At 37.3% G+C, this 20,690-nt stretch overlaps 1 protein-coding gene across 2 annotated transcripts in view; it reads left to right on the top strand.

The window, feature by feature from the left end:
• Positions 1–20,690, top strand: part of LOC126484832 (aminopeptidase Ey-like) — a 243,462-nt gene that overhangs the window by 140,058 nt on the left and 82,714 nt on the right. For both annotated transcript variants that reach the window (XM_050108430.1, XM_050108438.1), the window contains exons 10-11: positions 13,217–13,298; positions 17,648–17,831. In XM_050108430.1, coding sequence (XP_049964387.1) covers positions 13,217–13,298; positions 17,648–17,831 — 266 coding nt within the window. The remainder of the gene's footprint in view (positions 1–13,216; positions 13,299–17,647; positions 17,832–20,690) is intronic.

Consider the following 20,690-nt stretch of genomic DNA (forward strand, 5'->3'; position numbering starts at 1 on the left):
TATGTTTACCCCATCCCATCAGAGGCAGAGCAACTTGTGAAAGCAGTCATGGCATATACCAACACTGCTGCAATCACTGTGCAGCTTTTTATGTCAGTTTGACAACCTACTAGCTGTCCACCAGAATGAATGGTCACGACCAAACTGTGGTTGAGTACAAAGTTGACCACCCAGTGACATGACAAATAGCTGAGCATCAAATGCTCAAGTTCACTGACTGTTTCTCAACCTGAGCCATCTGGGTCTTCCCCTTCATCACCAGCTTTTCTGAACTACACAGATGGGAGTTATCCTTGCAACACATTCTTTGGTTCATTAACCCACCTGATCTCAGTCTCCATTAACCCACTGTCTCCACATCCCCTACTCAACAGTGTCCACTTCCACTGTCCTGCAACCCTCTTCCAATCCATGTTCCCGTGTCACATTAATGACCAATCATACCTGCCAACTCTGTTACCCGTGTATAACTTGATTAAACCCTGCACCTACCCGTGTCCCTCCACATTCCTAGCCAGTAAACAAGTTGCCTCCCCTCCAGGCCTCTAGCTGCCCACCCCCAACCCGTTTTACTGCCTCCTACCTTTCTCTCCCATATCCAGCCTTGTACACATTGCTGAAATGTAATCCAGGCATTGTGTGTCCAGCACAATCTAGGGGCACAGATGTGTTGGATTTATTCCAAAAGATAGTTGACAACTCAATACTCTGGCTATTTGGTAAGTGGTCTCCTTTACTCCTAAAGTATTAAATTCTGCCAAAACTTTCCTTACTTGTTAATATAAGATTACCACAGATGACGTGCCAGATGTTATTCTGTTCAAATTTCTTTGAGATTGTTTTGGGAATTTGTGAAAATTGTTGAAAATGTGTGAAAAAATAACTGAGGAAAAAATGTATTTTTGAGTGATTGTTGCATCTATTGATGATTGTGGCCATGAATATTCAATTTGAGGAATTCAGAAGTATGCCAATAGTAAATTTTACATGCAACATGAATTCTATTCACATTACAACACTGAAATGCTGGAAATGTGTAATGTACCTGTAAAGTGATCAACTTGAAACCACGTAGTTTTGTTCCAAAATTGTACCTGGAATGTGTCCAACCTCAAAACAGAAAGTTTTGTTCCAAAATTTGCCTTATTGAATAAAATTAAATTGAATTAAATTAAATTAGATAGTGTGAAAAGTGATTGTGTTGCAGTTAACTTGAAAGTGGGCATGAGATTGCCCCAAGCCATATTTGTTGCACCAATTTTTTTTTCTGGATTTGAATCAGGTAACATGTGAAATCTGTTACTGTTCCAGAAACTACTGAGCACTATAGCTCCAGCAGTGGCCTAATGGTTCCAGTTTGCCTTTGTCCCTTGTATAACACAATCCAGGGGTTTCCTTTCTGTATCTGAATGCCTTACAATGTGTGCACACAACAATCATCGATTAAGTAGCAATGGATTGGTCTGCACTGCAATCAGTTGTCAGTTTGTAACAGAATACAGCTTGATGAGTATTTGTCCAGTGCCAGATTTTTTTTCTTCTTTCATCGTTGTCCAAACGCATTGTGATGCAATTCGTTTCTACTAACCAATGATGTCACTTTTTCATTTTCCCCTTCTTCCTGCATCCATGCTGAATGCATCAGCAATAATCAATTCCATTCAATTTCATTTCACTCTTCGTGTTGCTCTACATCTCAACTGTATCAAAAATTTGGTTGGTTTATAGTATTGCAAGTTGTGTGACCTAAATTGCTCCATCTTATTGTTGGAATTGCAGTGTGATTAAATTGTGTCAGTTCAGTTCAGTTGTGGCCAATCACTACATGACGTGTGATGCGAATAATCACAATTCAATTGAAAATAGATGCTTTGTTGTTACTGTGTAATTGTTTGTCACTTCAAAGCTCACAGTATTTCATAAGTAAATCTGTAAATTTGTTTGAGATAAAATGACAAAAACTTAATTCATTTCATTTAAAACTGCAGCGAAATTATAACAGAATCACAGTTCAACTAAAAATAAAGAACTGAATCAATTTTTCATCACCATGTAACGAATTGGCTTGATTCGCAACTTGATAATCAATGTCAACTGACATGTCTGCACATAGGAGCAAAATAAATTGGAATTTAAACAGAAATAAAATAACTACATTTGTTGGATAGTTTGCAAAACAACACAAAAGTAAAAACAAATGAAATTTTATTTTAATTAAGTCTGGAATGTATTTTTCTAGATATTTCTTCACATCTTACAATTTTTTTTTTTTTTTTTTTTCAGTTGACAACATTCAGTTGATTATTTCCTCCCTGGGAGCATAACAATCAAAACAAAAAAGGATTAACTAATTAGGCTATGTCATTCCTGTCATCAGTTATGATCAAGAGAGGATATAAAAATTATGATTTTTGCAGTTTGTCCACTTTTTCTGACTTTCCTTTGTAACTGTCACAAATATTTTTTCCCAAAAACTTTTCCAGGGTCATAATGAAAAAAAAAATGGAATTACACATATCCATCATTCAATCCATGAGTTACGGTCTTGTATTCATACAAAAATTCCCATAGAAAAAAGCACTTTCCCATTTTCCAAAATTTTTAAATTTTCCGGACTACTTTTCCAAATTTACTTTCCCTAAAAATCTTATTCACACTATAACGAACATTTTTTTTTTTTAATTATCCAAATTGGTCCAACCTTTCTCAATTGATGCACTTACCAACAAACAGCATTCAATTTTTATATATTTAATTTTATTGTTATTGTTCATTTAATTTTTATAATATAGATTAGATTAGATGTGCTTTGTGTTCCATAGATTCATAATGAAGAGGTCTCACAAAATAGGTATGCATATGGTGACATCAAACAGTGGAAGATGTTGGATGGGATAACAACAATATAAAAAGTGTAGATTGCTACTCACTGCATAGAGGAGGCATTGAGAGGCAGATAGGCCAATGAGAAAGACTGCCACACATTTTTCAACTATTGGAGTAAGCCATTTTCCCAGACATAGACAACAGAACTCACACTGATTGACACAAACATGGCTCACACATGCACTTAACCACTGTCATCTCTGGCTGCTGAGACCCAACTGTGATGGTGAGCTAACCTCAGGTACAGTTCCAATTGGGTCTCAGCACCCAAATATGACAGTTGCAGTTGGGCCTCAGCACCCGGAGATGGCAGGAGCTCTGTGTATCTCAATTGTGCTAGTGTGAATGTGTGTGAGTTTTGTTGTGTCATCTGATGAAGGAGTTAGTCTGATAGATGAATAATATATAGTAGTCTTTTCCACATAACCTACATGTCATTTCGAAGTGAAATTATCTTCATGGATGTGGAGTAAGTCAAAAAATCTGAAAAATATTTTCATTTGAAAGATAATAACTAACTGTACAATACACTGAGGTGCATATGATTATTAGTCCACCTCTGTAGCTCTGTGGCCAGTGTGTCTGACTGCTATGCAGGGGAATAAGGTTCAATTACTGGTACCGCCAGGGTGCAATTTGTCTCAGAATGCCAACTGAGGAGCTGTTTGATTGAGAAGTAATGGCTCCAAGGTCGAAAAATCCAATAACAACTGGGAGAGTGGTGTGCTGGCCCCAGATTCATCAGTACCATATCCAAATATCTGGTAGCTTCCGGCTGTGAATGGGAGTGCAGCTGATCAAAGTGGCACACCATCAGCCCATCAGCCATGTGGCTGCAAGACCACCTACAATATATCAGACTATAATACAGAAACCAAGAAGGCGGCAGTCTTAGGCCAAGTATTTCAGTTGCACCATAATACAAATTATTTACGAGCTTCATGAATGTAAAATAGATTCTAAATTGCGTAAGAAATGTCATATTGTTATGTATTTTTCTATATTCAAACTTATATAAAAAGTGGTACTAAAGTCACAAATTATGTAATAAGTACTATGACGAAGTAAAATTTGGAGATGCAACCCAAAATCAAATCTAAACAACTACTACACAACACAGACAAATGGCATATTTGGACACTAATAATAATTTGCAAAACAGAAGCTACATAGCAATAATAAGTGAAGGGTGCAACTAAAGCTCAGAATTGTATTAAACAATGTGCAGTTAATTCCAGTCACTCTCAATATGTAATATGCTAGAACTGCTTTGATTTTGAGTACCTGTTGGATTTATTTGCTGCTCAGCTTGGCCACTTTGCATTTTGTGATTTTTGCTGCAATGTCTTCATGAGTTCCTCTTTTTTGTTTTACTAATGTTTGAGCAATTTCCTTTGAAACACAGTTTTCATTTAAGAGTTTTGATAATTATTAATAAAATATTTGAAAGCACTTGAATACTTTTCTTGATTATTGTCTTTAAAGGAATGCCATATTTGCACGCATCACTGAGGTTACTCATGGCATTTTCACACAATTCAGTTCCTAAGGCAAGTACTGCATCTCTTTGATTTTCAAATTTGAGAAATTCTGATTCATATGTGCTGCTAATCAGAACTTGAAAAAGTTTATATACACTCCTGGAAATGGAAAAAAGAACACATTGACACCGGTGTGTCAGACCCACCATACTTGCTCCGGACACTCCGAGAGGGCTGTACAAGCAATGATCACATGCACGGCACAGCGGACACACCAGGAACCGCGGTGTTGGCCGTCGAATGGCGCTAGCTGCGCAGCATTTATGCACCGCCGCCGTCAGTGTCAGCCAGTTTGCCGTGGCATACGGAGCTCCATCACAGTCTTTAACACTGGTAGCATGCCGCGACAGCGTGGACGTGAACCGTATGTGCAGTTGACGGACTTTGAGCGAGGGCGTATAGTGGGCATGCGGGAGGCCGGGTGGATGTACCGCCGAATTGCTCAACACGTGGGGCATGGGGTCTCCACAGTACATCGATGTTGTCGCCAGTGGTCGGCGGAAGGTGCACATGCCCGTCGACCTGGGACCGGACCGCAGCGACACACGGATACATGCCAAGACCGTAGGATCCTATGCAGTGCCGTAGGGGACCGCACCGCCACTTCCCAGCAAATTAGGGACACTGTTGCTCCTGGGGTATCGGCGAGGACCATTCGCAACCATCTCCATGAAGCTGGGCTACGGTCCCGCACACCGTTAGGCCGTCTTCCGCTCATGCCCCAACATCGTGCAGCCCGCATCCAGTGGTGTCGCGACAGGCGTGAATGGAGGGACGAATGGAGACGTGTCGTCTTCAGCGATGAGAGTCACTTCTGCCTTGGTGCCAATGATGGTCGTATGCGTGTTTGGCGCTGTGCAGGTGAGCGCCACAATCAGGACTGCATACGACCGAGGCACACAGGGCCAACACCCGGCATCATGGTGTGGGGAGCGATCTCCTACACTGGCCGTACACCACTGGTGATCGTCGAGGGGACACTGAATAGTGCACGGTACATCCAAACCGTCATCGAACCCATCGTTCTACCATTCCTAGACCGGCAAGGGAACTTGCTGTTCCAACAGGACAATGCACGTCCGCATGTATCCCGTGCCACCCAACGTGCTCTAGAAGGTGTAAGTCAACTACCCTGGCCAGCAAGATCTCCGGATCTGTCCACCATTGAGCATGTTTGGGACTGGATGAAGCGTCGTCTCACGCGGTCTGCACGTCCAGCACGAACGCTGGTCCAACTGAGGCGCCAGGTGGAAATGGCATGGCAAGCCGTTCCACAGGACTACATCCAGCATCTCTACGATCGTCTCCATGGGAGAATAGCAGCCTGCATTGTTGCGAAAGGTGGATATACACTGTACTAGTGCCAACATTGTGCATGCTCTGTTGCCTGTGTCTATGCACCTGTGGTTCTGTCAGTGTGATCATGTGATGTATCTGACCCCAGGAATGTGTCAATAAAGTTTCCCCTTCCTGGGACAATGAACTCACGGTGTTCTTATTTCAATTTCCAGGAGTGTATATTACAACACAAGGAAATCATTATAGAAGAAGGATACTTTAATCCCCCAAGATTCAGTTGGTTGAAATAGGAAAGGAGTTCTTTGGTTTCACACTGCAACAAAATTTCATCCTCTATCTGTAACATTTCTTCACAACCTGAACATTTTCAAGCACTGTTTTGCTGGTGTAGCTAGTAATACAAACCAAGACTTTCAAATCTTCATCCATCATGGGAATGTTTGCTAGTTCCTCCAGAGCAGGTTCTAATTTATATAAATTTTCATATATTCGGTGTTTTATGCTGTAATTTACTTTTGCTGTAAAATCATTTAAAGCAAATTCGCCATGTTTAGTAGATCTGAGCTTAAGCAGACTTATTACTTTGAGTTTCCTCTCAGATTCCAAGATTTGCTCGATTGAAACATTATATGTGCAGCCACTTAGCCTTCTATAAGCTCCAAATCTTGCTTCTAAAGCATCAGTGTGTAATTTTGCTGTAAAAATGTAGGGCCAGTTGTAAGTGTTAAAAATATATCTACATAACTGGACTGTTGTTGGAAGTGTGGGAGAGAAAGCAGTATATGTTTCATTAGTTAGTTTTCCATGAGTAAGCAATTCATGCCAGATGTCAACATATGTTTTCAAATTTTCAAGGAACAGAAGTTTGGAGTCAGTAGGTCCAGTGATTGGGCTAGCATTTTCATCTGATGTGTATTTGCCTTTCATGGGATGCTGCACATTAGTAACTGTCCACCATTTAATGATTAATTTTAAAAAACTGAGTAGTGCCATCAGAAATCTCAATCCCCTGACTTTTAAAAATTTCTAGTTCTGCCACATTTTTAGAATGAAAAACACTGAGAGCAAGGGTAACATTCTGTCTCTCAATAGAAGTCGGGCATATTGCCTTTCTTACTAGCTTTGGGGCAAGTTTCAACAGTTTATTTTTCTTAGAATGAGACAGGTTCTTCAAATCTGAAAATTTTGCTTCACTAACATTATATTCACATGCAGCATTCCCTTCATCACTGTGTAGAAAGACATTAATGAAAGCAAATGTATCCTCAATATTTGGCATTATAAATGATTCATTTTTTCCATTCAACCAGTTATTTCTGATACACTTAAGCAAGTGAACACTGTCAAACAGAAGAAAGAGAAATCTGGGTGGAGTGATTCGATTTGTAATACACAGCTGTAAAGTGCCACCGCACATAAGCTGATACATTTTCCTATTAGTGCTATGGTTATCTGTTACTAGGCATATTACATCATATCCAAGCTCATGCACTAACTTTAATACATCAACTGTCATTTTCAGCAGTGTATCAGAACTAACATTTTTTACAGGAAACAGAGCTATTACTTCTTTATATTCAGAATGTAAAGATGATGCCATGAAAACCTCCATTGCGCCTGCTGTTGTAGTATCTGAAGTATTCTCAGCAACACCAAGTATCTTTCCTGCCTTATAAGAGAATTTTGAGTTAACAGAAACTTCATCTAGCATCACTGAAATTACTTTGTCATTTTCCTGAAAAAAATTTATTTTCTTTTCTCAAAACAGCTATCTGTATCGACCAATACAAGGTTTATTTGGATCCATTTTGCAAAGAAACTGCCTTAAATAGACAGGATGAGGTAATGTTAACACATTTGTTTTTCTCAAGTGATGGTAGGCACCAGGAAATGAAAAGCAAATGGTTGCTGCCAATATCAAAAGCTCAGGAGAATATCTACTTTGATTTGTTATTGCAAGTTGTAATTGCTCCAAAACAAATTCTATTTTAGGGGCTATTTCATCATGAAAATCACTACCAGCTTTCAGTGCTTGTTTGAGAGCATTGACTAAAATTATAATCTTGTCAATGGTATCAATGAACTATCTGTGAAACCATTTAGGTGGCTCACCCGATTGTCAAATTTCATCCATTTGTCACATTTGAGTTCTCTTCCTCCCCAGACTGTAATATCCATTTCAAGGTTTCTGTAGGCAGACACACATTTTTGTGAAACACTTTTACTTCCAACAAACTTTTTCATTTGGGACTTGAACATATGCATGAGTCATTCTGCCTCACTGCTATGACATGCATTTGTTTGCAATGGTAGTTGGACAATAAATTGCACTTGTGATCAAAAGTAAGAGGTGCTGGTTCTTGTAAATGGGCAAGCTGACACATTAATTGATACATTTTAGGTGGAATCCATGAGAAGAAGGAGACTTTTCATGAATTCGAGTTTGTCACACTGAAAACCAAAAAATTCTGTCTGTGTTTTTTTTCATAAGCTTTATGTGCCTTCTGGCACACTTCCTTGCCTGGAGCTAAACAGATAATTGCATCATACACCATAGAGTCTGCATAAGAGTCATTATGGGCATCAGTAATGAAGTGACACTAATGCGAAGACTGTGAAGTTCAGTTTCCCAGTTCCTGTATGACTAGTTTGGTTTCTTGCAGTATCGGTAGAGTTCAACTCGCTCCGCTATGACGTGCATTCGTTAATATTAGTTGGAAAATAAACTGCACATGTGATCAAAAGTTAGAGGTGCTGGTTCTTGTGAATGCACAAGCAGACACAGTAATTGATACATTTTAGGTGGAATCCATGAGAGGAAGACTTTTCAAGAATTTGAGTTTGTCACATCGAAAACCAAAAACTGCTGTCTGTGTCTTTTTTCATAAGCTTCCCAATCCTCAGCTGAATCATCACATGAAGGAAAATTGGGTGGATGGACTCGTGGAATGGTACCCTGGAATGGAAGCTGACAGAGTGGTCACTACCAAAGTAAGCTATTCAGTAGGGCTGATAGAACAGCATTCATAATGACTAGCTTTATGTAACTACACTTAAAGATTGCATACTCAGAAATACTTCCCAACTCAGTCCCAGTCATGTAGCAACCAAATAATACATGAAACTGATCCAAATAACACAAATATGACATTGTTCATAAAGCTCTGAACAATAATGGAAAGAAGGCTCCCTTGAATCCACACATAACAAGATATAGAATAACTGATGTTAGCAGTCCAGTTGGAAGAACATGAGTGAGTCAGTCAGCACTGCTCTGCACATACATATGTGTGAGTTGCTGGTAGGTGGCATGGCGGAGACCACTCCATGTGTGTGCCTCTCTCAGGTGGCATCCAGCGGCCTTCTTGCACAGGTACATTTGGCTGCCAGTTCTAGCACACACAGGTGGCAACACGACACTCGGCACACTTGCACTCACAACCACTAGTAGCAGGGTACAGCATTTTATGGTTGCTGGGGAGTTATTGAAAATGTATGTTCCTGACTAATGGACACCTTCATGGAACAAATATTTCTTATTTCTAGCAGTGAATGAATGAATGAAGTGTGCTGGTTGTTTGAAGGAGAGATGTATTATTTACGAAAAATTTCATTGAGATATAAATGTTTTGGTATGTAGTAGTTTGCATCCCAAGTTCCTTGAACAAGCGTGTGCAAGACGTTCTTGTGCTCACACCACTAAGAATTCATATTATACATATTTGGATTCAGAAAGTATTACCTTGATGAGTTACTCCAAAAAACTGTCCCTTGTGGCGTAATGCAATGAAATTGAGCAGAGTACATTAACTTATTTATTTTTTTATCACCTGTTTCAGACAACATCTGTGTGGTAAATTAAGAATTTTTGTATACCCATCAGCAGTTTTGTGGTATGTTCTATCCATTTGAATTTATTCTCTAGATCTAATCTCAACAATTTGACACTGTCAGCTTCTTCTTGTTACTTCTTACAATTTAATATTATAATTTACTTAAAAGAATACTGTAATTTGCACAGCCAAATGTCTTTGACAGATCACAGACAGTATGAAACTTCCTGGCAGATTAAAACTGTGTGCCAGTCCGAGACTCGAATGTGGGACCTTTGTCTTTCGTGGGCAAGTGCTCTACCATCTGAGATACCCAAGCATGACTCCATGAGCCGTCCTCACATCTTCACTTCCGCCACTTCTGCCAGAAGGTAGAGCACTTGCCTGCAAAAGGCAGAGGTCCTGAGCTTGAGTTTCATATCAGCACACACTCCACTGCAGACTGAATATCTCATTCTGGAAACATCCCTCAGGCTGTGGCTAAGCCATGGCTCCGCAATATCCTTTCCTGCAGGAGTGCTAGTTCTGCAAGGTTCACAGGAGAGCTTCTGTTAAGTTTGGGAGGTAGGAGATGAGGTACTGGTGAAAGTGAAGCTTTGAGGACAGGTTGTGAATTGTGCTTGGGTAGCTCAGATAGTAGAGCACTTGCCTGGGAAAGGCAAAGGTCCTGAGTTCAAGTCTCTGTTTGGAACACAATTCTAATCTGCCAGAAAGTTTCATATCAGCACACACTCCACTGATGCGTGAAAATCTCATTCAGGAAATATACTGGTAGTTTGCTATTCACTGTCTAAAGATTTTCAGTGTTTATGTAAATAGCCTCCTCAATATCAGAACCCTTTAGAAATCCAAACTGTGACTTTGACAACATATTACTTGTAGTGAGATGATTAAGAAGCTGACTGTACATTACTTTTTCTCAATTTTTTGAGAGTGCTGGCAAAAGTGAAACTGGATGAAAATTTAATGGTATTTTCTATCTTCTGTAGATAAAATAAAGGAAACACACTGATTCACTTATAGTGGACTGATGCATGGAGAACAGAGACACGCAACAGGGAATAGCATTTGCACTATCTTTCAGGCTTTTGCAAGGACATAGCTACGATTTTGTGAAGGAGGCGGGGGGTGGGGGGTCTGATTTGTTAAAGAGGCTCATGTTTTTCATTTATTTCACAAATAAGTTTATTTGTTTTTTAATTTTATGTACACAATTTGCTTTTGGGAGGCCTTTATACAAATAGTATTTAGTCTATAAAATTCAGCAAAAAAACTATTCTTAAAAAAAAAAAAAGAGTATCATATAGGAAAATGCACTTCTTTAAAGGATCTTAACATTGAGTCAAATAAATTATACAAGCCAAAACTATCTGAACCTCTTTTGACAATAGGTATCTTTCTCCTACTACAATCTTGTATTTAATTTTATGACTTATCTGAATTAAATTAGTATTTCAACAGTCAATCTGAAACTATAGCAACTAATTTTATTTATAAAATAAAAACAGAAAACACTAATATTTTAGCTACAGTTTTGGGGTCTTAACATTGATTTCAGCTTGACTTCTAATGCATATGACCTCATAAATGTGTTTGTTTTTATCCATGATAATATGGTTATACAGTCTTTGATGCTAGTCAACTTCTCTACAATATACAATATATGTTGTTGTTTACATGATGTTTATTTACAAACACATGAGGGTTGTGACAGTTGGACTCATTGTTCCAAGGGTATCTTGAATAAGACATTTCACAGTAGAACATCATTCTTGTAGTAAAACTTGGAGACATATATTGCAGTTCTACAGGCATGCCAATTTTATGCACAGATACATAGTGTAAAATAATGGTCACTAGCTGCCATCCAATGTAAATACTGCTGAACTACACATACTGTTGAAATCACGCGAAAGCCAATATTAAAACTGAATACTGTCTGTCTAAAAAATAAATAACTATTCCCCAAATCCAGATAAGAATTGTTACAGAGGTAAGGGGGAAAACTGTGTGTTTTATATCACTATGTCTACAACTTAAAAATATTAGCATTTCAAGATAATCATAGACAACCTGGAAATGCTTCCGTTATTACATTGTTATAAGAATGTAAATAGATCCCGGCTGAAAGATGTTGAGGGTTGGGCATGGGTGCAGTGGGCAGTCGGCTCAGATGATTTCGACCAACCCACTAAAAAAATCTTTTAGAAACAAGCAAACTATAGAATATGCCGCCATCAAATACCCCTTCCACTCTCCACATAACCCTCCTGATTGTTCTATATCGGAACTGGTTTTCATAATTAAGTACCGTACTGCCTGGGTGAGCAGATAGGGCAGTATTTTGCCACTTGGGCTACAAATGACAGAATTTTCTTCAAGTTTTTTCAAGTGATGCAACCATCATCATTTGTGTGATATTTTTGTTGATCAACATGATCCTTTGGTGACACAGGTAAATACAAGTGTATTTCCATGCAGTGATTTTGATTTGATGTTGTTGTAATGATGTTTACCACTCTGCTGCTTAGTGAAATACTGAAATATTGCAATTGCAAATTACTACCAGTCTCAAAATAATGACTTTAGTGCCAACATTAAACTGCTAGAGATAGGTAATTAGGCTATTATAGGAGTGTGTGCATATTTTTAACTTAGCCTAATGCTGGGTAGACGAATCAGTTTTAATAACAGAAGTCAGTATGTGATTTTAGGACTATAATTTACAAATGAAAATAATTCACTGAAACAATAGTTTCCCAAAAGCATTCTTTTCAAGTTACTGTGTGATATTTTATGTCTAGGTAAATAACCAGTTATAATAGAGGGAAACATTCCACGTAGGAAAAATATATCTAAAAACAAAGATGATGTGACTTACCAAATGAAAGTGCTGGCAGGTCGACAGACACACAAACAAACACAAACATACACACAAAATTCAAGCTTTCGCAACAAACTGTTGCCTCATCAGGAAAGAGGGAAGGAGAGGGAAAGACAAAAGGATGTGGGTTTTAAGGGAGAGGGTAAAGAGTCATTCCAATCCCGGGAGCGGAAAGACTTACTTTAGGGGGAAAAAAGGACGGGTATACACTCGCATACACACACATATCCATCCACACATATACAGACACAAGCAGACATATGTCTTATGTTTGCCATTGTTGCAAGAAGCCACTCTGTCTTGAATGCTCTACAAAAATTTGCAGAGTGTGCAAACAAAACTTCTCAAACAGAAACTAAAAACCGAAAAAGTACTACTGTAATTTTTATTTTTTAAATCTTGTATGGGAATTTATTATGTTTTTATTATTACACATATACTAAACAATCAAAGTATAACAAAAAGTAAAATTTGGAATGAAAATAAACTTTAAACTTTATTTTAATACATTTTTTGTGTGGTATTAATGTAACATTATACAGAACGAGATGAACTGTTTCACTGACATTGCTGAATGCAATTTTTATGGCAGTTGAAACATAGTGGTCTGTGAAACCAAACTTGGGACATTGTATGTGAAAAAAAGACCAGGGAAGCTAAGGGATAATGCCTTGTTCATAGAATGTGAATACCAATACGCACCAAAATTTGTGCAATTCAATATATTAGTGAGCCTGACTTTGATTTAATATATACTTTTTCAATTTTTTTAGGCATGTGGTTGGTTCGACTGCTAAATTATACACTCAGTGAAAATACTCTGAGATCAGGACTCAACAGCTTTTTATATGACAGGTAAGAGTTAAAGGATAGTAACAACAGAGTTTTAAGTGAAATCTGATTTTTGAAGTCATGCCATCATACTCTGCAGTTAAAATTTCCCTTTCTTTTGTCTCTATAACATTACATACAAGTACATTAAAATGGTAATAGCTGAAACATAATTTTTACTGTTGAGTAAATATAGAATTTGTAATAACAGTCAGATAAAAACAACAACATTTTGTCTCACATTGTTGTTGTTGTTGTGGTCTTCAGTCCTGAGACTGGTTGGATGCAGCTCTCCATGCTACTCTATCCTGTGCAAGCTTCTTCATCTCCCAGTACCTACTGCAACCTACATCCTTCTGAATCTGCTTAGTGTATTGATCTCTTGGTCTCCCTCTACGATTTTTACTCTCCACGCTGCCCTCCAATGCTAAATTTGTGATCCCTTGATGCCTCAAAACATGTCCTACCAACCGATCCCTTCTTCTAGTCAAGTTGTGCCACAAACTTCTCTTCTCCCCAATCCTATTCAATACCTCCTCATTAGTTACGTGATCTACCCACCTTATCCTCAGCATTCTTCTGTAACACCACATTTTGAAAGCTTCTATTCTCTTCTTGTCCAAACTGGTTATCGTCCATGTTTCACTTCCATACATGGCTACACTCCATACAAATACTTTCAGAAACGACTTCCTGACACTTAAATCTATACTCGATGTTAACAAATTTCTCTTCTTCAGAAACGATTTCCTTGCCATTGTCAGTCTACATTTTATATCCTCTCTACTTCGACCATCATCAGTTATTTTACTCCCTAAATAGCAAAACTCCTTTACTACTTTAAGTGTCTCATTTCCTAAACCAAATTATTAATGGGTCACTATCCTCTGCAGTTTATCTTTTCAGATGGGAGAAATACTTCCTATATTGATTTGTTCTTGTATTAATCATCCATTAGCTAGACTGTTGTTTTCTTAATACCCATTGGGCTTTAACAGTCAGAATACTTGCTTCATAATAATAATAACAATAAAGTAATAAAACAAATTTTCATGTGGACTACATATGACCACATACATAGTATAAAAGTAATTTATAATTTGTTTACATAAACCTGTCTAGACAACATTGTGGTGTCCATTATTCTGATGCCAGTATAGGCCTACTCTAAACAAACCATCCACGGACATTTGATACAAAATTGGAATCACTAGAAATTCAAAAGCCACTGCTCCTATAAACTTTCTGATTATTGGTGTTCTGGGTTTGCAAATCGGCACTTATACATAGTAACAGTTAGTCTTCAATTTTTTTAATGGATAACTGTAAAATGTATACTATGATATGAACAGTAACTAAAGACTATAACTTCACATACTTCTATTATATTTTTGGTTATCCTATTTATGAGTATAAGTTGTCACCTTTTCCTCTCAGGGAATGCAGAAGCTAATTAGATTTATCTTTCTTATATAAGAACAAATATGTACTTTGAGAAAAATAAGAGTGAATTTTTATGATAATATAATATGTATTTCTTATAACATAGGACATGTGTTGTAACTGCAGAGGTGGTTATAGACTTAAGAACTGTACTGTACTGTGAAATAAGCATAACATTTTACTTATTTCTTGTAAACTTAAAAAAATCAATAAAACTTCAAGCTGCAAAGTGCGACATGTTACCCTGTAAAGTTAAAGGCTGATGAATGATATTAATTTGCCTTGGAAATGATAGCTGTGACTATTACATTCAGAAACAGATTACAACAGAATACAAGCTCTTTTATGTACAAACTGACAGTGTCACTAAATATATGATGGAAAAAAGGGGATGAGCTGCAACTGAACAGATACCACAATTAAAGGAACTTTTGAAAAACATTCAATACAGAAAAAGTTTGAAAAAGAAAATAAATAAATAACACTAGAGGACTGCTTAATGATGAAGAAGATGAAATGTGTACTCCTTTTAGTTCCTTAGACATGACAGCACTCAAAATCAGGAAGCAGAGCAGAGAAAAGACTTGTTATGTGATAATTCTGTTTTATTCAAGTTTTATGGCAATAATGTCATTTATTTTGTTGGCAAACTTATCAGGAATAAAAATGATGAGAGAATTATGAAGAAAAATTTCTCCAAAGGGAAATCAAAATCCAGATTCATTGTACAGTCCCATCTCCATACAGATCATACCAAAAAAGTGTAAAAATATTGTCAACAAAATCTATCAGTCAGAGGTAGTCATATGACAGATTTTAACATTTTATCAAATTATGAACCTGTTTTAAAGAGTTCAAAATTTACTTTTACTTTTCCATATGTACTTATAGTCCATGTTAAGAAATGGTTGCCAACAATACTTTTGTGAAAGCAGCTGTTACTTTTCATGCTTAATACATTGTGCATCAGTGCCAGTTGAATCCTGCCTCCACTGTGGGACATACTGTAACCATTCACACTGATACATAATACACTACAGAAATACATCAATTTCAAAGCTGCCTTAGGGCAGTGAGATTTACATTGAAATAATTTGTTGTTGGATAGGTCCACAGCCCTCAACAAGGCATTATAATTTTTAGTAAAATTTCCCAGTTACCCACGAACTGCAATAATTACAATTTTATATTTGCTCTAATGTTTTTGACTCTGACAATTCATCCTCTGTTCATGCACTGAAGCCGCAAAAAAACTGGTATATGCATGCACATTCAAATATGAGACATGTAAACAGGCAGAAGAGGGCACTATGGTTGGCAATGCCTTATAAAGTGTCTGGCACAATTGTTAGATTGGTTACTGCTGCCACAATGGCAAGTTATCAAGATTTAAGTGACTATGAATGTGGTATTATAGTCAGTGCATAAGCAATGGGACACAGCATGATGAAATGGGGATTTTCCCATGCAACCATTTCATGAATGCACCATGAATATCAGAAATCGAGTAAAATATCAAACCTGTGACATTGCTGTGGCTGGAAGAAGATCCTGTAATAATGGGACCAATGACAACTGAAGAGAATCGTTCAATTTGATGGAAGTGCAAACCTTCTGCAAATTGCTGCAGTTTTCAATACCGAGCTGTCAACAAGTGCCAGTGTGCATACCATTCAATGAAACATCATCATTTTGGTCTTTGGGAGCCAAAGGCCCACTCGTGTACCCTTGATGACTGCACAACTCAAACCCTATGCTTTGCCTGGGCCCATCAATTGGACTATTGATGACTGGAAACATGTTGTCTGGTCAAACAGTCTCATTTCAAATTGTATCTGGTGGATGGATTTGTATGGGTATGGAGACAAAGAAAGCTTATTATCAGTCTCTTTTACTTTCTTCTGTGACAAAATGGAAGGATTTTTCAGTTTAATTTGCTTAAATACTGTCTCTCTAAGTTCCTTATTTATCCTCAGAAGATATCTCAACAATGATGGCTTTGTAACTTTCTGTTAACAGATCTGATAACTCCTCTTTATCATTCCTGTAATCGTTTAGGCTAAGATAAGTATCTCTCAATATTTTAATAACATTCATGGACGCAGGAAATTGCAGAAATATTAAGGATCTCCAACCACCTCATACCTGGTTACCCCTTCTACAGCAGATTTAATAAGGTGCTGGTCATGGCATCACAGGACTTCCACAAAACCAACATTTGTTTCTTCAGTACCTGCTTCTCATTTCTGTAGGTTGCACCTAGTCCTGTATTTTGTGATTTTAGCCAGGCTATTTTCAGCTCTCACAACTATCAGCACCTAATGAAGTTTCCTAAAACCCTTAAATATTTATCTTCATTTTTCTGTTACTTAGCTGAGGAATAGTTTTGCAAAACTTTTATCACACTACCTTGTATCTACTATATTCTGTAACTATTGGCTACTCGTCTTTCATCACTGTATCAAAGTAGTTTACCTATTTTGCTTTCTAGTGTCTTATCTTTAGGAATCCTGGTCCTGGTCTCCTAATTTAAATTAGATGCAGAGTCATATTTGTCACTCAACTTAAGTTCAAATGTACTTACAAATTATTCCATTTCTGTTATATACTTCTCACCTTTTTTGAGCATCTCTCTTCTTTTTATCTTTAAGTGATTTAATTCAAATTTTACATGTTCTGCCTCTGCCTGAGGGCCATAAATCTTCTCCTTTCATTTCACAATTTTGCAGTTATATTATCTTTTCTATATTGTTAAAAATAATACTAAAAGACTAGCATAGAAAATTGATGTAAATTTTGGCATCATGATGAAGTCTGGTTGTGATTTGCAAAATCTTATCTTTGTCTCAAATGACTAGGCAGGTAAAATGTTGAACAAGGGAAATAACAAACTGTTTTTCACAGTTATTACATTTAATTATTCTTTGCAGATCATATAAAACATTCGTATTGGACAACATCATCTCTGCACTTACAGAACAAGCACGCAGAGACTGGGCTCTCCCTGCTGGTGTGGCTGTACCACAGATTGTTAAGTCATGGCTTAAAACTAAGCTTTTCCCAGTTGTTACTGTATTTAGGAACTATAAAACAAGAACAGCACATGTAGAGCAGGTAGGCGTGTATTCTCTTTTCTCTTCTTTTTAGAAAAAAAAGGAAAAAAGTTGTGTGGTTTATTTTCTTATACTTTGTTTTCATGTAGTCACAACTTACAAGTTTAAATAATAAATCCTTGAGTAGTTGCTATTAGTTTACAAGATGTTCATGTCTAAGGACCACCAGACCAAATGCAACAATAGTTTGCTAGTAATGTTTAAGAGTGCAGTTAACTCTCTATTGATTACAGTAAGAAAATCTATCCTTATTGTATTAATTTTAAGTGTGATATGTTTGAGTTTTTAAAAAGTTTCTTTCATTTATTTAGTATACCTATATACATAATGGTAACCATATTACTTACTGTTGACCTGCCACATTTTGGTTTTCCTTCATTTCTTTTATTATGGTGGTATCTTTAAAATATGTTTGACCTCAGTGTAGTTGTAGGATTGTGCTTCGTGTAACATCTATAAATTAAGATATAAACAAACCAGCGAAATAGTAGTTAGATTTTGGTACAGTCTGACACAATGAAGCAGATTAGGTGTATGAAGTAGGCCATCCATGGAAAAAAAGAGTGTGAAGTTTCCTTTCAGTTATGGTAGTTTTATGTTGCATGTGGACAGTTTATCCTGCCGCTAATGACCAAAGAATGGATCAATAAACTTAATAAAATGTATCTGGTTAGTTGATATTTCCACCAAAAAAATTGATTTTGCTAATCACCAGAACTCAGTTTGCAGGGTTTAAAAGTTGATTCATAAGATGTGGGAAAGTATTTTAACAGAATGCATCCAAATGACGTATAGTATTCAATGGCCATCTCCATAAAACTGGAATAAAAACTCAACTGAAATCTAAAATTTAGGGAATATGGCATATCCCACATAACAATAAGCAAAGATAACTAGAGGAAGTGAAGGAAAATGCTATTACCCAAAAAATGCAAATGAATGTTGAATTTCTTAAGGAAGTCTTCATACACCTGGTGGAATCTTTATTCAAGTATCTTTAAAATCTTTGAGGCACCCTGAAGAGCAACTTATAATCTGCATTATCAGTACAAAGTGATGCAGATGCAGCCCTAATGGATTTTTATCTTAACAATATCTGAAGATAGGTAAATAATCAAAAACTGATAATGTGTGTTAAAGGACTTCTTTTTCACAGTTTTAATAAAGTGTTTTTATTACAAACAATTGCCATTGTTTCAAAAGACATTATATTGGAAATTATTTACCTTCAAATGATTGTTCTACCCTGCATTATGCTGTCCCTTGCTCCCCACCCCACTGATTATGCCTTTGTTGGTATACCCATGCACAAACAAATTAATAAATTTGTCAGTTCGTAGGCTTTCCCAGCATAACAATTCTTTGTAGTCTCCTCAGGTTTGCTGCTGAATTGTAAAATCAACATGACTTGAGATTTCTGTGATCCATTTGCTGACACCTGTAGAACACTGCTGCTGAAGGTTGATGACAAGGCTGCAAATCATTGTCCCCTATAGAGCTCCATAACATACATGGCATATGTGCCACCTACCACAGTTTTTCTGCTCCAGAGACAGAGCTGGTGCCACCATCCCTACCATCACACTGGCACCAATGACATATCTTACTCAACTATTATCTTCATACAGTTGTGTGGGCCACATCAAAGAGTGTTTTGGTTTGATGCAAAATAGCACAGAGTTCCACATCTTGCTAAGAGGAAAAACCTTTTTTTATTAATCAGGTTGTCTTTCAACCTAATTTCAGTTGCCTCTATATAAACACCATTACAAAACCTGGAAGTGAAAGCAACTATCAGAGTCTCATCTGATTTCATCCTGTGTCTCTCATTTAAATGATGTTCTACTGCTACCAATTTTACAGGCTGCTGTAGCCTCAACCAATGGCAATGTTCCATGCACCTGTCCTGAACTGTATAAATCGAACAGCAAATATAAGCCTGCCCCTATTGACACAGTGTTTCCTATATATCAGGCTTCCTAAGTCTCAAATTATCTTTGACGGAATCAAGTAGTATGCTAATTTTGAAAGGTGAATGTAACACACTCTTAATGTTAAAACTCCTTAAAAATCTTCCAGTCTTAAGCAGTACACCCCCAATACAAGGATTTAAGGTCACAGATCTGCACTGCTCTTCATGCAGCTACAGGGATGTCCCAAACTCCATAACCCAATAAATCATCTTCTCAGACTTTCCATTTTCCTTAAACACAGCCATCAAATCTGCAAGTTCATGGGTTAAAATGTCCATATCAGAAATAACATAAGCTCTGTGTTCCAGAGTTCTAAGGATGCCATTGCATTGGTACGATGAATGGCAACTCTCAGCTTGCAGATTCTGATCCGTATGTGTCAGCTTTCAGAGAATACTCTGGCCCAGAGTACCATAATGTTTTTTGTAAACTATGATGTTCAAAAATGAAAGCCTCTTATCACCTTTGACCTCTATGCTAAATTTATTGCTGGGCTGAAGACAGTTGAAGTGGTCTGAAATGTGGTTGAGAGCATCACATCCATGAGGCCAGACCATAAAAGTATCGTCAGTGTATTTGCAGAAACATATTGTTTCAAAGCTAAAGCCCTCAGTGCGCTAGCTTTGAAGTCATGCCTGAATAAACAGGCAACTATGGGCGATAGGTGGCTACCCGTAGCCACTCCATCATTGTGTTAAAAAATGTCGCCATTAAATGAAAAATATGTGGATGTCAGTGCAGGATGAGAAAACTTTATCAATTCCTCATCCACTTTTTCACTTATCAAACTCAAGGACTATTCCAGAGGAACTCTGTGAATGGAGATACCATGTTAAAACTTACAAGTAAATCAGTAGGTTCCAGCCTCAAAGACTTCAGCCATCAAA

The sequence above is a fragment of the Schistocerca serialis genome, chromosome 1 (genome assembly GCF_023864345.2).
Source record: "Schistocerca serialis cubense isolate TAMUIC-IGC-003099 chromosome 1, iqSchSeri2.2, whole genome shotgun sequence".
Classification (NCBI taxonomy): domain Eukaryota; kingdom Metazoa; phylum Arthropoda; class Insecta; order Orthoptera; family Acrididae; genus Schistocerca; species Schistocerca serialis.